General features: G+C 45.7%; 1 protein-coding gene across 1 annotated transcript in view; it reads right to left on the bottom strand.

Annotated features, from left to right (window-relative positions):
* The window catches only part of GDPD5 (glycerophosphodiester phosphodiesterase domain containing 5), an 899,605-nt gene that overhangs the window by 233,400 nt on the left and 648,175 nt on the right, over window positions 1–18,030 (bottom strand). The window contains exons 4-5 of the mRNA XM_086933859.1: window positions 9,520–9,613; window positions 2,225–2,284 (exon numbers count right to left, since the gene is read on the bottom strand). Coding sequence (XP_086789985.1) covers window positions 2,225–2,284; window positions 9,520–9,613 — 154 coding nt within the window. The remainder of the gene's footprint in view (window positions 1–2,224; window positions 2,285–9,519; window positions 9,614–18,030) is intronic.

Below are 18,030 nucleotides of genomic sequence, written 5' to 3'. Positions count from 1 at the left end.
TGAGGACTTCTGGCTGCATAGGATCTGCCCCAGGGCCACTTTCTACTACATAGGGCACTTATCATGAGCATGCAAAAACATTAGGGGACTGGAACTGTAGAGCCCCAGGCGCTGGACTGGTGAAGATATGTCTCCACGACGGTGGGGAGGATATAAACAGTCTCTTGCCTATACAGAGCCATGAGCCAGGATATCCAGCAACCTATAGAGTGATTGCAATCGCATTGGGAAGAGGACTTGGGAATCCCGCTTCCAGAAGAGGCCTGGGTGGGTATAGTTGAAGGAACGCTAAAGGCAACCAGGAACGCAAGATTTAAACTAATCAACTACTATGTCATGCAAAGGGCCTAACTCACGCCGACTCGTATCAGGAAACATTTCTGGGTAGAGGAGGCGGCTTGCATTTGATGTGGGTTTAGGGAGGCACACATTCTGCACGTTTTGGGGCTGCCCCACACTGACCCCATTCTGGGACGAGGTCCTCCATGTGTTGGAGCCGGTAGTAGACAAGGAAATCCCACGCACCCTGGGGCACTGCATCCTGGGCTGGTTGCCGCACACAGCCAAGACTGAAATGACCGCAAAATTCCAGGACCTAGCCCTAGTACTAGCCAAACGGGAGATCACCAGGAACCACGCAAACTAGAAAAATGGGCAAGTGCGGTAGGAATATTATTACTAGCTGAGGCGGAGAGAGGCATAAGCATCATTGACAGAGCCAGAGCATGGGGACAGCTAGTAGATTCCCTGACGGCACCTGAGCAAGAGCAGGAACAACTAACTCCAGATGGCACCCCTCTGCGAAACCAAGCGGCAGATGAGATGCAGGCAGAGAGAGAGGAGACAGGGCCCCGCTGGGAAGGTCCCCCTCTTTCCCCCCCAATATCAGGCGAAAAACAGGCGGAACACATGCTCAATAGATCCAACCTCAGGGAGTACCAGTTACTAATCATCATCAGAGGAAAGAGAGTAACTAATGGACACAACTCAAGAGAGAGGGGGGAGAGTGGAGGGGGCACCAGTTAGGGAATTTTAATTCAATGCAGCAGCAATACACCGAGAATACTGTAAGCAGTGTATAGACTGAACAGTATGTAATGTGTTGATATACTGAATGCCAATAAAATCTGGTTAAAAAAAAAAGTGGGGCAGGCAGTAGGCACGGATACCCACCTGAAAATTTTACACTCCAGCACTACAAGAGAGGGTTGTTAGTGACACCTTGGGCACACACGTCCCCAATTGTTTCATTGAAAATAAGGGGACCACCACCAGGACAGAGGGCGAGTGAGAAGCTTTTAAAGCTGTTACACAGGGCCTGTGAATCAAAAACCTCATATGACGTAAAACTTGTACTGCGGACACAGATACTCAAACTCAAAAAAGCCAAAAGGTAGGAAAGGATAAGGGCAGGAAATGGTGCAGGGAATAGCGACAAGGTGATCCCCCTTTCAGAAGGGATCATAGGGCAGTGGTTGATAGACTCAGGAAGTTAGACTAGGCGGAATATGTGGCTAAGCAACACATGGAAGGGAATAGGACTGGACGTCTACTGGCATGGCTCCTGAGGTTGGAGGTCCTTAGAAACCCTATGACCGCTAACAGATCCGCGGCAGAACATGTGCTGAACCTGCAGGCTGGTATCAATCAGGTCTTTTTTTATTACTAACCTATGCACTACAGAGGCAAGGTGGATTTAAGGTCCCCACCCTACGGGGGATAGACTGTTCATGGGGATCTATAAATCTCATTAATTTCAAGACTTAACTCCAACTCTGAACATGTGGATTGTATACCCTTAAAGCTCACTGTGCAAATAAGCTATGAAAAGCCATTGGTCAACAGTAAAAGTTCAAACTTTTTGGGTGTTCGCCACACTCTTAATAGTCCATTTCAATCCCTCCATGGCAAACATCCATGTGCCCACACCTTAACTGACATATGATTCTAGAATTTACATGTTCATAAACCAAATTATGAGTCCAAAATATCCTCTGAATAATGATTTAGAATTACAACACTAAATTCAAATTTTGAGATTTTAAATGTACCTTACAACAGAAATACAGTTTGTAATTGTTTAATCTTAGCAGCCACACAAGCAAAATATCATTTTAAATACTCTAGTATTTTCTTCAATTCTCAGGGCTTTGGCTTCACTAAGAGACATGGCATTATAACCTCAATTCGTAAAACCTGGAAACAGAGCTTGATTGCATCTTACCTTGTGGAGCCAGTGCAGGTTCAGCTGCTGTGTCACACCTATATGACATAGTGCTAATATCTGAAAGCAAGTGCAGAAGATAGTTAGAAATGTGGGTGACACACCTTGGTAGACACAATACATAGCATACAAACCCTGGTTATGACTCACATGCAAACAAGCAATAAATATTGTTGTATCACATTTTCCATGCCATGATAGTTGAATGTTGTTAGTAAGCATTGCCAAAATTCTTTTAGGCAAGATAAAGATTGGGGCAAGGGATAAAGACTGAATGCTGTAAATGAATGGGACAAAAGAGAACTTAAAGTCTCTCTCTGCTGCTGTCAAATCATTAATAACCAGTACAATTGGCCCCTCTACGTCAAGGCTGTGGCCTGTTTTAAATGTTTGAATAAATGGTGCCAAGAATTGAGACCAGACAATGTATGTATCAGATACTAAGCATGTAGTCAAGTGCTACGAAGCAGGTTCCCCAGTGGGTTTCTTCACGCGTTTCATTTTGTGCGGCCATTGATGTGAAGCTGACCCTGCTTCTCTCATACTCAGTGTCTGTCAATACTCAGCAGCTTCCTAAGCGGGGCAGCCCTGTTCTTCTCTGAACACTTTTTAGCTCTGGTAGCTTACGCTGGAACACTCCACATTTAAGCCAATGGCATTTGGCTGTAGTTGATCCTATACTCTCTGCATACCCTTTCTGTAGAACAGTTATTTGCAGAACTCCTACCCTCAATGTATTATCAACGTGTCGTCCATATCCCACAGGAAACATGTCATTATCAAACAAACAGCGACAAGATGAGTAGAGAGGCTTTTCACCCAGACAACAATGAGCGCCACTCCTTGAGGTGAGGTAGCAAAATAGCTTGTTTTCGAAGCTATTGTTCCCATGTAGAGGTCTTTCTGACTAGAATTATGCAAATACATATATAACCATACGTGAAAGTACCTGGTCACACATGAATTGTCCTTTCTGCTAGATCTAGTTGCCAAGATTTAAGAAAGCTGTGTCACGTGCCTCTGAGGGTAGCCCTTTGGGATAACAGCAAGTAAAAGTGGTTCATCTTCTTGGGGTTTGTTAGTCCCGACACTCTTGGACAGCAGTCCCCGAAACATTTTGCCTTCTCCCCTCATTTTTTTGCTGAATCCGTTTTTGTTGGCTTTACAACCGTTAACCAATGCTAAAGTGCTTGTGCTAACTCCCTAAAACATGATAAAATTGGCTTACAGCTAATTGGCATATTTAATTCAACTATAAGTCCATAGTAAAGTGGTATACTTTATAGCCACGTAGGTAAATTAAATGCTACTGGTGCGCCTATAGCACTTAATGCGCCACCCACTTAAGTAGCCCCTTAAACATGTCTCAGGCCTGCCATTGCAGCATGCATGCAGTTTTAAACTGCCAATTGGACATGGCAAATAAACCCCTTACCAAGCCTAAAACTCCCTTTTTAGGTCGAGCAGACCTACCCTCAATGCGTGAGCATTGAAGGTGTCTGCTTCAGACCTATTGTGGCCCGTATTTAGGAATGTGGACAGCTATCAGACGCGCGCTTTGACAATGTCAGATTTCACCTCGGGAGCGCGCGTCTGAGCTGCGCTTGCGCGGAGCAAAGCCCTTGCTCACACACAGACACAGGCAGCCCCCACCCCTCTGCATGCGCGCACGCACACACACACACAGGCGCGCGTATGCACACGGCACACATACAGGCACACGGCACACTATCCCCTGCCTCGCATTCTCTCAATCACACACAGTCACGCATGCGCACACACATTCCCTCGCGCACACACGCACACACGCACACACACGCACGCACACGCGCACACACTCCCACCCCTCCCCTCCCCCACAGGCATACACACAGGCACGCACGGACTTCACATCAGCCCTGGGCCCCACTCACCGACTGCGCTCTTCCGGCAGGGCTCCTCACGGCGCATCTCCTCTTCTCAATCGGGGCTCCCTCAGGTCAGAGGAGCCCCGCAACAGGCGCCACACTCCTCCTTCTCCCCGGCCCCCTCCCGGGGACCCGGGCTACCCAGGACCGGCAGGGCGCTCCATGCGCCGGCAGGCCTTCTCACGGACCTCAGGAGGCGGGACTTCCGGTCGGCCGCGAGCGGATTGGCCGGCCGGCCAAGAGCTTCCGGGTCGCCGCGGGCAGCGCGGCGGCACTCTCCCGATCACTACAACAACAGGAGATGTGCACGCGACTGGCCGCTGGCGTCTCGCGTCTCTTCCGCCTTGTTTTTAACGTTTCGGAGGATTAATAGCCGTGTTTGTAAATTAGACTACACAACTGAGCAGTAATGCAGCGCCAGTACTATTGAAAACACAAAAGCACTGTCTAGTGGGAGACCGTTGGTGACTGCAGATCAGAGGAACGACACACATGGGGCAAGTGAGGCTTCCATCTAACACAGATTTCACGCTCTCGGAAATTGTGCAACCTTCTGCGAGATGAACCCGGCCTTCATAAATAGTGCCATAGTATCACTTATACCGTCTGGCATGGTGAATGACTATGAAAAACCCTCTGCACATTCAGAGCTAGGGCCCGCATGCCGTAAATCAGACAGTGGGATTTCTTTAGAAGTACTTAAAATACTTTAAACTGAGCATTAAAATGGATTTACAAACCATGAGTGTATTGTGTTTAGTGAAAGCATGTCCTGGACGGTGGCCGGAGTGTCTCTACAAAGGTGAGCTTAGACATATGGTTAATTACTGGCGACAACTGAAGCTTGAGGAGATGAGGCTTTGTAAATTAGCTTAGTAAAGTGCCCTGGCTTCACCCGATCTGAATACGGGTGTTCTACCGCTGACTGACTGCTCAACCCCTATGTGTCCTGACGAGTGCTAGGCAAATGGCTTTACTCGCTCACTTAGATTCTCGGGGATTTTTTCACCTGCTATTTCACACTTCGACTCAAAAGTCGCTCATTTACTCAAACCTCGACTCATTCGGTCATCCTCACGCCAATTTGTTCCCTCCCTCGTTGAAGGGATATATTGTAACCAATCGATGTTTAAAGCATTGACCTGGTGATATATATGTATGGGGCGAGGGAGGGGGCACGCACGTGCAGATCTGTGACTGTGCCTGCATGTCTGTTGCGTCTGTGTTTTGGTGAGTGTGTACGCATGCACGTGCGTGTGTTTGTACAAGTGTGTGCATAAGGGAGTTTTCGCATATCGGAATATTTCTGAGTGCATCAGTGCTGTTAGCGTGTTTATCTGTGCACTTAGTGCAGGGGTACATATCTGCAGATGTATGTCAGTGTTTTGTGAGTGTATGTGTGCGTATTCATAAAGCTGTGAGTCTGTGTGTTGTGTATGTGCGTATGCTTGAATGTGTAAGGGACAGAGCGGGCAAAGCAGGGCTGCTCTGAACACACTACTCAGCAGGGTACTTAAAACCGCTTCTATTAAATGAGCCCTAATTTCAAGGGAGGGCATTGGATACGTAGTAGAAATGAAAAGCACAACCAACTACATAATTGTCATTTTACTATATGTGCCGCCCTATTTGTATCATGCAGCTTCAACCGAGGTCTGCCTGCTAAGGAGCAGTTACCGCTCTTCCAATCCCTCTGAGAGCCCGCAAAGCATGCGCCTGCTTGTTCATAGATGTATTAGATATTAGTGTAGATTTCATGCTAGCCACGCCTATTTGCTTTGTCATCTCTAGCTTTCTGTTTTTTTTTTTTTACTGACCACCACAAAGAACATATCTTCTGCAATGTAGAACTGCAGATGACATAACATTTTTTGTGCTCTCTATTGCTTTACGTTTGGCACTAGTATCTGCTGCGCAGAGTAAGCTTGTTATTAGATGTAGTAACTAACACTTGAAGTTTGTGAATACTGAAGAATAGTAATCATACTCAAAACTGTAAACTTACTCATATTGTATATTACCTTTGTAAATCGGAGCCAGAATGTTCAGTACGGCCTTCTTCTCAAGCTTCATTCAGGCAGAAATAACAATACGGCACACTGTCTTGCAAAAGGTATAGAATGTTCTATGTAGATACCAATAAATAACCATGTGAGGCATTGGCAGCTTCTCCTCGTTGCACAGAGCATGCAACCATTCACGCACAGAACAGGTTCAGTATGGGGAAACTTATAACTGCTGAAGTTTCACTGATGGGCACAGTACACCAGTGCCTTTTTGATGGTGAGGTCCTTAGTGCCTCATATTTTGAAGCCTCTCAACTATTTGTTGTGCACCTTTTATTTTGTTACCCTAATTTAGAATACATTTTTTATATTTTGCTAGTCATTAGATTGCAGTAGTTTACCTGCCTTATTCTGTACTACATACAATTGCAAATTACTTTTTCTTGCATTCTGTGCAAGTACATAATACTTCACATATACACATGCAGCACATACAGCAGGAAAGCTCTATGCAGCTGCCAAGAAACTTCAAACAATGAGTGACACATTCAGAAATTCAAAATTTATTTTTAACCGATGGCAGAATGCATTCTGGAGTTTATACTTTCAGTACTCTAATTGCAGGTATGTGCCTAGATGTCCTGACATGGAAAATGAGGGAGCTCCTGTCACCTATGTGAACCTTCCTTCAAATGTAAAGCACACACGGACAGCAGTGCAAACATCTCTCCTACATCAATCATAGACAATAGGGGTACTAGCATCCTTTCAAAAGCATAGGTATAATTTATGGAGATGGCTGCTGGTGATGGACACCTGCGCTCAGTTTGGGGAGCAGCACTTATTCTTCATCGTCAGCATTTGACCTTGAACAGCAGAGAAGCAAAAGATAAGAAAACATTGCCAAAGGGAGAAGCAAGGATGAACAAGCATTTGCAATGCAATAGGTCTCGCATTATAAAAAGTTTGAGATATTGGCGTTGCATTATTAGCAATGGCAATAGCTCAAACTTTTTTAATCATGGTCTCCATCTATGCCGGATCACTGTCATTGTTATTTGTAATATCAATACATCAAACTCACGTAAATACAAAACATATTGCATTATAAATGCTATAGTTGTCACATTTACGAAAGAAAAAACTATTGGCATTGTAAATGACAAAGCTATTAATTTCGCTATTTTCAAAACCAACTCATAAATAAAATAATTGTCATTTACAATACCAATAGCTCAAACTTTCCTAATGCGAGACCTATTGCATTGCAAATGCTTGTTAATAGATATGTGTCACCCCACATACATTTAAGTTTACATGTCCTGGTAGTGAAAAACTATCACTTGATGTCAGTTAAGGAGTTTAGCATATAGGTTCCATGTCTATATTCAAGTGGGGGAAAGGTAATGCAGTTAAGGTATTGCTAAAGCCCAGGAGTAAGTTTATTGGAGACAACACACTCGGGGCATTTGACGCTGTTATTAGCCCATGCATAACAAACTAAACAGGCTGTGTCAACTTCCATCCACCTATGGGGCCAGAGGCACCACTGTGAGCCATGGTCCATATTAAACTTGGTGGACTCAGAGGAGAATAATAAAGGACTACACACATTGATGCTAATGTACTGAATTTCGAGTTCACTCACTAACTGAGCATCTTAACTTCTGCATATCAACCAAGATGAAAGGAGAAAGGAAAAATGTGTGTGCAAAGATGCAATTTTTAAGCTGTTTTACAACTCAAGTAGTCTAAAAAACTAGGAAACGCACACAAAATTACATTTTTCTTGGGCAGTTCACATAAACTGTACCCTAACATCACTGCTTAAGAGCCGAATCAATATTACTGAATCAATTAATTTAATTGTACTTTATTCTCCTACACGAGTTTTTAATAAGAAAATAGCCCAGTTCACAGGTGGGTGGTATCAACCGGGCTGCTGTGAAACCAGTGGATTTACCCTTTGCAGTAATAACAGAATATATATTGACTAAGAGTATCTTATCTACCTCTTCTGTGAAAACCTGCCATTGATAGGGTGACAGACTTGCACAAAGGTTGAGTGGTGTCTTTAACATATGGGAAAGCACCTCAGCATATCAGAAACACTAGATATATGGTTGCAAAATGCACCTTACTTTCTGGACCCATTTGCAGTGTCCTCATTTGCTAGCAGAAATTTCTCCATTTTGTTCTAGAAATGTATTAAAAAACAAAAAGTGGCAGATAGAACCACTTTACTGGTGAAACCTTCACTGCCCTCTTCAAAAACTCGAAATGCGGTGCATTTACTTTCCTCTCATTGATGACGGTGGGAAAATTGCCACAATGATGGATGGAATTTCAGAGAGCCAGGTTCTAACCCAAACCTGATGTATTTTTCTAATCTGAACAAGGTCTTTTGGGAATACTTAACTTCTACTGGCTGAACAGGGCTTGCTTTAACTTCATTATGGGTATTAGGCCATTGGGGGTCTTTTGTATACTCTATTATTATAGTGACAAGAGTATCCTGGTGTGGCATTTTAAAAGCACTATATTAGATAGATATCAAATGTAGTACATATCAATACTTGGTCAAATCATGTAACCATTTGCTAAATGAAACGAGCAGTATCCAATAATATGTAATATTTTCTTTGGAGGGGAAAATGTTTCTGGTATTTAAACACAAAGATAGTTCCGAATTTGGGTGGTAGAACCATATCGGTTATATGAAGCTCAGAGTTGGCAAGAAATGGAGAAACATCCTTTACAACGCAACTTTTACCACGTAGTGCTATTACAACGCAGGTTTTACAACGAAAACCATTACAACTCATTGCGCTGGGGGGCGCTCTAGGATAGGGAATAGATTTAATTTACTATCCAACACCTTCCCTAGTGTCCACGGGGACTGGAGTTGGAATAGTAAATTAAACTATTCACTATCCAGCACCCCAAAGCGCTATGCGTTGTAATGGTATGCGTAGTAAAACCTGCGTTGTAACAGCATGCGTGGTAAAAGAGTGTGTTGTAACGTCATACATCCCAAGAAATGTGATTCTTATAAAAGATGCTATAGGAAATAATTGTTATTTACTTACATGTTTTTATACAGCACGGACTAAGATACCAAAATGACCCGAACATTATGAATGTGTGAACAGATACCCCAAGGAATAGAAGTAAGCGGGTTAAGACAACTGAGAGACCATAACCCACAAGGATAGCAATGGAACAGTAGTACTATATGATAGCTGAGTCAAGGAAATGCCAAAGTCAACCTGTCCTATAAACTAGGATCCTGTAAGAAATTAGCCAGTGTGTTTTTGGACACAGGCCTGCCCCTGCCAAGCGTTCACAGTAGGCCCTTATGTTCTGTTGCGTTGATACTTACCAACAGTATAGTAATATATATGAAACCAACAGCAGTTGTTGCAAGAATTGGAATGGACCAGTCACTCCAACGGCCTGTTCTGTTATATAAAAACCTGGGGAAAGAATAAGAAGATAATGATTAGAAAGTGTCTTGCAGCCTTGTTAAATCTGACAGAAAAAGAACTAAAAAAAGAGCAGGTTATATAATAAATTTGTAGAGAAAAAGAGAGCACGTCCGTTTAATGTGTGCTAACCCCCTGCAGGATGGAGAAAAATCACTAGGCTTTTTTTTAAATATCACACTGACCCACCAGGGTAGCCCCTTGGTAGCATGCTTCATCTTCTGCAGAACGGGCCGTGCTGCGACTTGCGAGTTACGCAGGAGCACAGAACAGTATGTTCTTAGTGATCAAATAGAACAGGAACAGTAGGGGTTTTCTTATGTATAGTGAAAGGTTACAAATACCTGTCTGGTAGGAGAGCAATGCTTTTATCTGTCCTCAATGTGGTATGGTTAAAAAATGGTAAATGAAGCAGAAAGTATGGGTTGCAATGTCTCTTCCTTTCTATATGTCTACATGTTTCAAGACAATCCCCATGGCTTTTCTTCAGGACCAAGGATCTAAGTCCCTGATTCCTCTCCTAAATCAGTAACTTTGACGCAAAGAAGTGCTTAGTTTGAGCCAGTGCTTTCCGGTGCTCAGCACCGGCACTTAATTGTCAACACCGCACATACGACAGTCTCCCACATGGTGGCCCTGCTCATCTAATTTAGAGATAAGCAGAACAACGGTTGTTTATGACTAAGATACACATTATAAAATGCTAATCCCTGCCTCCCCAGCCATTCCTTTAGCTTTGGGGACCTGGAATAATCTTAACTGTCGAACTTGCAGGCGAGAAACATGGTTAGTAGTTGTTTTGGCAGTGATGACAGGGGCGATGGGCAGTGCAAGCTGCAGTGGCCTCCTGGAACGGCCCTCGCTCTTATAGTCTTACAAATTAAGCACAGTTGCAAAGTGACTGCGCACACTCTGCATGCTAATAAAAAGTTAGCACCTACTTGGTGTTACTGCCTGACAACAAAAAACAAAGCAAAACTTTGCAAATGCAGGCCCCGGTGCAGTTCCTATAGGTGACTCGGCCGAGGGGACGCCTTAAAGCAAGTGTAGCTACAGGCTCGCCTTGCCACCAAGGACCTATGAAGCAACGTTTTGCTTCATTTATTGTTGTCAGGGTTGCATTCAAGGCTTCATATCTAACATCAGTGACCAAATACTTAACTAGCAACTAAGACTATCTCTCACCACTTTGGCCCCCAAATTCAAGACTGTGTCTACTGTCAGTGTCATCTACAAGAAAGTAATTAAGGTTTCAGATTTTGGTCTCCGACCCACTGGTGTCTTAGCAAATATTTCTTACCTACAGGATGTTTAGTACATTTTCAGTGAGAATCACTTTAATTATGGATCATATATTTTGAGCACAATTAACTGAAATACGTTATTAATATTGTATTCAATATAAATGACTTATCAATACTTTAATTAAAATCAGTATTTCCATATCAATAATATGTAAACCTCAATTTAATTTGTATTCACATCAATTACTTTAGAACTCATATTTACCTCAATATTGTTAGCTGTAAACTTTGGATTGTATTAAGCAAATGTGGTCTCGTTCTTCCAACCCAATGACTTTTTAATTATTGATCTCAATTCTTTTTAAGTTGTCTTTATTTTTTTTTCAAGAAACTAGAAAAAATATCATTGCCGTTCCTTAATCCCAGGTGCTTTCACATAATGTTCAAATACAATTCAGGGGCACACATGAGGGTGTTTTTTTAACTACATTGTAATCCCAAACCAGCCTAACATAATCAAATGTGAAATATAATGAAGCACTCAGCGGCATGAAATAGGAAAACACTGAAAACGTATCAAACTTAATTGTGCCTAAAATGAAAAATGGTTATAGAAATGATAGCAAGAATCCGGGAGAGGTGGGGCAAAGTAAATCAGCTGCGTAAATCACGTTGTTCAGTCTGTTAGATGATATGTTAGTAGTTAACGCCTTCAGCGCGGCGCATTTTCCCGCTGTGCGCTGACTTTTTTAAAAACCCGCGGTTCATGACGAGCTCAGCTCGTCATGAGCGTACGAGAGGTGTACCTCATGACGAGCTCAGCTCGTCATGAGCGAAGGGGTTAAATTGAGTAGACTTACATTTTTTATTTTGCAAGATGGTGCACATGCGCTCCAAGGGCTGATCCCATTCATTCCCATGGAATTGTCTGCCAATAATCGTGTCCCATCTGGGGCTCGACGTCGGCACACCATCAGAAGCCACAGCAATCATCGTTATTTGGAGCAAGGTTCTCCAAACATCCATGCCAGATTTTTAGCATATCCACATTTAGATAAATGCAGTTATCTTAAAACTTTTGCATGGATACAGCACTCCAGCACCGGCTTTTGAAAACCATAGTCTTCAAATGGCAGCCTTGGACAAACGCCAATAAAGTCTACAACAAGTCATGCATGGGAGGTTCCGGGTCTAAAGCTCCCTGCAGTTGATGTACGGCCTGCACCAATTCAACATAGACCAAGAACTGCTTACCCAGAAGGTCACGCTCCACCGTCCGGTTTTCCAGGCTCTGAAAGGAGCCCTCAGAATAGCAGTTCCCCAACGTGAATATCAGTGCAGTTGCCCACTCCTTCATTCGGTGGGCCATGAAGCCCTCTCCCCCTTTGTTGTGAGTAGGTCCAATCGCTATGTCACCCCCTCCAGCATCGAAGACATTTCAGCCTTCGGCCTAGATTCAGTTCCATCCCCAGAAACAAAGCTTTTAGAGCTACTTTGCTATGCGGCTCTCTAAACTCCCCCAGTTCAGTAAGACAGGTCCCTGCTAGCCAGTGTGCAGCCATTGTAGATGTGCTGGAAAATAGTATAGGTCATAGTTGGGAACACCCAGGCCGCCCCTGCTGTGAACCTTTTCAGTATACGTAGTGATACCTGGTTGAGCTTGCCATCCGATATCAACTCACAAAGGAGTGTATCTAAGCCATTACACACCCTGACTCCCTAGAACTTAAAGACTATGGGCTCCCACTTGACACCCAGGTGCTGTACCGGATCTAGAGAATTTGGCAGTGCTGCTGGGGACACAGGGAAGATATAAGTCTTTTCCTAATTGGTATACAACCAAGATACCCCCAAATTCCTTCAGGAGGACAGCACCACATGATCCCAATTCGGGTCTCTTTGAGATATAGGAGCAAGTCATTCGCATAGAGCAAGACCACAAGTTACCTGTCGAACAGCAAAATACCTCAATGCCACCCCTGTGATCGCAAAATGTTGGCTCCACACAAAAAGCATCAGCGAGAGACGGCAGCACTGCCGGGTCCCGCAAAAAATTGTAAAGAGGTCTAATATGCACTGGATCAAGCATACCCGATCTTGTGGGTTCATCAACAGTACTATCCACTTACTCCAACCGTGACCCAGTGACATCTGTATGACCACTCAAGTAGGAGGTATTACTTTTCCAGATGAACCTGTTTTGATCCTCATGCACTAGGGCATGTAGATGGGGCTTCAGCCTACTCGAAGGTGGGGGTGCATGGGATGGCATTGGTCACTTGAAGACCGAGTTCCCGGCCGTAGCACACAAGCACTGGCATCCCAACCTCCCTTGCGAGGAGCTGCTGACAGAGAGTGGGTAGCTAAATAGTCCTCTGTGCCTCTTTACTACCTGGCGGGCCTCATGCAGGTAGCAGGGATGTACGTTGTTACAACGCATGCTTTTACAACGCATGCTGTAACAACGCAAGTTTTAAAACGCATTCTATTACAACGCATTACACTGGGGGGTGCTGGATAGTGAATAGTTTAATTTACTATTCCAACACTAGTCCCCGTGGACACTAGGGAAGGTGTTGGATAGTAAATTAAAACTATTCCCTATCCTAGAGCGCCCCCAAGTGTAATGCGTTGTAATGGTTTTCGTTTTAAAGTCTGCGTTGTAATAAAGGTTGTTCCCCAGGCAGCAGGAACCAGCGGAGGGAAGGCATGCGTCTCCTGGGTGGAGGCGAGAAGCAGCAGCCATTTTGTGTCGTTGGTGGGACCTTGCTACTGTCCTGGGGATGACGGGGGCTGTAGCGATCCGAATCAAGGGAGCAGAGGAGTAATTTGACCCACCTGACACTGCGGCACCACCCAGCATCAGAAAGAGCTGGGGATTACTGAAGCAGTGGCATCAGCCTACGCCACGACCTAGACCGGAGCTGGGCGGAGGAGGTACGACTCAGGCTCAGAAGGGGTATGCCGTGAAGCTGTTGGTGCTTCAGTGGGAAGACCCATCTGATTTTCCTCCCCCCCTGCTCACCTTAATCTGGACCTGGACCTGGCGTCGTTTGAGGACAGAGAAATAAGGTGAGGTGATGGGGACGAGGGCCCATGACTGTCCGGTTACAAAATTGGGGGACGTTGTCCCTAACCCTCTCCCCCCTTTGCAGGAAAAGTGACAGGAATGCAGTGATTAGATCTCTTTGCAACAGTGCAGCAGAGTGTGAGGGTGCTCGTGCCCGAGGTGTTGCAAAGTGTTTCCTCCCTCCCCAAAGGGCTGCTGTATGCCCTTATACCCTTGCCCTTAGGGAAGTGCCTGTGGGCAAGAGCACTTGGCGCCTGTCAGTGGCGGCTTCTGGGACGGTAGCACATAGTTCGCCCTAAGGTGATCAAGCCGACGGGGGACGATGCAGCCAGCATGAAGATTGAGGAAGTGACGACTGTGCCCAGTGGGGGACCGCAGCCTCGAAGAACATATGTCTACCACTCTGGTAGCCATGAAAAAGACCAAAAATGCCTTGGAAATCTAATACTGTCTCCCAAGAGGTACACTTGTTCCGGACTGACCACAAAAAACTGGCAGAGTGGTGGAGACTGAGAGCACTGTAGCCCAGGTCCGCCCAACAGTGACAGAAAACTGCTCCAGCCTCTGGCCTTGGAGTGAGAGGTGGCCGGGCTGATGGGCAAACGGAAAACTTTTGAGGGCCGTGCCTATGCAATAATGTCTGAGTGGTGGGGTTACAGAAGAACCTAAAGGAGCCCTGTGCTGAACTCTTCCTGGAGGAGTGGCTTGCTAAAATGGTGTTGCAAGGGAAAACATTGCAGTGGTTTACAATGGAGAAGACTCACAGGGTACCGAGTTGGCGACCCATTTCTGGGGCTCCATCATGAGCCATGATGGCCAGGTTGTTGAACTATCGGGACAGAGACGCCACATTGCAGTCTGCGCTGACGCTTGGAATGTGTGCAGGTAAATAGCTATCCCGATTACATGACAGCATTCCAACATCAAAGTGAATTCTTCTGAGCAGTCAAATAAAACCTTCGCAAGCTGGATATCAAGTACGCTCTCATCTTTTCGGCAATTCTCAGAGTGGTGGGTTGAGTCGAGACCCAATTATTTTACGGCAGCATAGGCCATCTGGGACTGGTTCGAAAGGCTAGGCTACCAGCCACCAAAGGATGAGGAGCAGTTTCAGGTCCTGAGATGGCAGGAGAAAAAACAAACAGAGATGGAAGGCAGGACTGAGGCAGCCGTCAGCCACCCCAACAAAGGAACACGCCCAGAATGACAGGGCCAGGGTTGCAGCAGACCTGCATCAGGAGAGATCCCTGGAGCCCACTGACAAGTGGAATGCGTTGGAGGTAGAGCAGGGGCGATTGTCATCGGAGGAGTACCTGGTCTGTGATGCAGATGCACTAGGACCCTCCCGCAGGTTACCCCGATGACATCAGAAGAGACTGTGTAAATGGTCTGATAATGGGTGTGGGACTGAGGTATGGGGGACATGAGAGCTCCAGGAGAAAACAGGGATTGCATGCGGCGGTGACTAGAGGTAGGAGACTGATTGATGCCTTACAAGACAGAGTTGCCTGTGGGGCCGTGGCAGGTTTCCCCTCTGTGTGCTCTTCCTTATGATGTTGCTGCGTATTTCAGAGTGCGTTGGGTGACAGATGTATCATGCATTGAGATGGCGACCGGTTCTAAGACCGCAGCATGGTAAGGAAGGGAGGGGAGTTGGGTTATTGTTGTTACTCATATGATTTTATGTTTGCATCTATGGAGGAGCAGTGGGACTGGTGACTGGATGCCTCCCTGCCCAGTATGTAGTTCCCCCAGAAGGGACCACTTAGACCTATTCATGAAGTCACATATCCTTAGGTTACTTAAATGGAATGTTAATGGCTGGGCAGCAAGCTCAAAAGGGGGTTGGTGTCGAAGGTCCTTACAGGCTACGGCACAGATGTGGTATTCCTCCAAGAAATGCACCTTAGGGGATCTAATTGTGTCCCCCTGGGATGGGGTCATTGTGTAGTGGCAGGTAACTCGGATCACACTACAGGTTCTAGAGGGTTAGCGCTATTGATGAGAAAGTCCCTTCCCTTTCAGGTGACACAGACGCAATCAGATGTCCACAGATGCTATACGATAGTCATGGGCACATGAGAGGGGCGATCCATAGAGCGGATGAATGTCTAGGTCCCCCTAGAACTGCAGTCGGACTCTACAGCTTTTGGGCCAACTACTTTGGGACCTCCCGAAAACACTGACCATCATCGGAGGGGATTTTAGTATGACGATGCATCGACAATTGGATAAGTCCAACTCCTCACAGTCTCATAACCCCCATGAGGAAAAGTTGGGGGATTTTGTATGGGGTTGGGAGACATTTGGTGGTCATTGCAAGGAGTGAACAGAGGTTACTCTTATTACTCCGGGACACACACTACCCACTCATGCCTGGACTAATTTTTGACGCCCCTTACGGTCCTACATAGGTTTGTTGAGACAGAGCTTCAGGCACATTGAATTTTGGATCATTTCTCTCCGGGTATTACCGTGGCGATGAATAAACCAGAAGGTAGGACAGAATGGAGAATGGCATTATGGCAATGACGAACGAGGAAGTAGTAGACAGCCTAGGCAAAGCTGCAGAGTTTTATTTTAAGGAAAACGCTGCATTGGAGACAGATACACTGGTCTGATGGGAAGTTTATAAGGTCACTCTTCAAGGAGGTCATCACCGCTAATGAGGCAGGGGAAAAGAGGGAGCGGGCTCGCCGCTGGTTAGATTTAGAACAGGAAATTATGGACTTGGAGGCAGACTATCAGCTGGCACGTCTGACAATAAAAGGGTGAGCATCTTGAAAAAAAGGGGGAATACTGTACCTTGGCCACAGAAGAGTTTAAATGGGAGCCCATGGTCAAGCAGAAATGAATCTATGAGATGGAGGATAAGGCAGGGAAACTTCTTGCATGGTTACGTGAGGGAGACTTAGAGCAGACTCACATTGGGGGCATTCTCGCATCGTTTGGGGAGTTGGTGACCGGCAGTGAGGACATAGCAGATACAATGCCAACTACATGGGACTTATTATAAGCGAAACTGTGAGGTCTCTGATTCAGAAGTGGTACAATTTGCAATGGAATGCCATTAAAGGAAGCTGGAGGATGATGCGGTTTTAGAATTTGAGGTGTGCTAATTCCTTTATGGTCCCCCCAATTTCAGGTCAGTGATGCGGGCACCCAGCACCTCTCTCTGTTCCGTTGTCAACTGCGGCAGCGTGGCTGTGTTGAGGAAGGTGTCCATTGCTGCCTCCGGCTGGGTCCTTGTTCCCTGCACAACAGTGCTGTATAAAGACCTCATGTATGGCCTTGTGGGTGCTCACTACAGCCCCCCGGCCCCACTGTTTGGGTCATTAGGTGTCTCCGGTCTTCAGGTCAGACCAGCCAGGAGTCTACCTACCTGGCGCCGTTAGTGTGGGCAGAAATCAGGGGCTCTCCCCTATTCAGTACACAGAGATGTTTCATGGATATCGCATGTTTTTCCCACTCGTCTCACAGAGCCAGGAGCACCTGACAATCAACAAGGACATCCCTCTCCCACCTGCGGATATTGTCTTACAGTGTGGTCAATTCCATTTTGAGAGCTTCCTGCACTACTGTCAATTGGCTCAGGCATTTTCCCCTAACCACTACTTTGAAGGTGTCCCATTCACCTTTATTGTGTATTGCTGTGCACTAATTAATGCTAGATTAGTCCCCAATAATAGTCCCCAGGTGGTATCTGAAAGTGGGTTCATTGAAATAATTTGGCAGGAGTCGCCAGGTGGGGATGGGTGACACGTGCCTAACCCATTGCAAGCGAAAAGTCGGTGGGCTGTGGTCTGAGTGCATGCGACCTAGGTATTCTAAGTGCCCTGCCTGGGCTGTAATTTATGGGAGCAAACAAACTTGTCTAGTTCCACATGCAGGTTGTAAACTAGGGAGCAACAGTATTCCCTCCATCCCACATTGCCCACTCTTCACACATCGTGCAGGCCCAGTGTCCCACCCAATCCCTGAAGTCCTGTGCCAGCTGAACTGTTGGGGAGTCAGCTACGTGCGTGACTGACCTGTCAAGGGCGATGTCCGCAATACAATTAAAGTCACCCCCCAGTAGTAGAGGACCGTTCAGG

The sequence above is a fragment of the Lissotriton vulgaris genome, chromosome 8, assembly GCF_964263255.1.
Source record: "Lissotriton vulgaris chromosome 8, aLisVul1.2, whole genome shotgun sequence".
In the NCBI taxonomy this organism is placed as follows: domain Eukaryota; kingdom Metazoa; phylum Chordata; class Amphibia; order Caudata; family Salamandridae; genus Lissotriton; species Lissotriton vulgaris.
The sequence above is the reverse complement of the archived record's forward strand: the minus strand, read 5'-3'. Positions and strand labels throughout refer to the sequence as shown.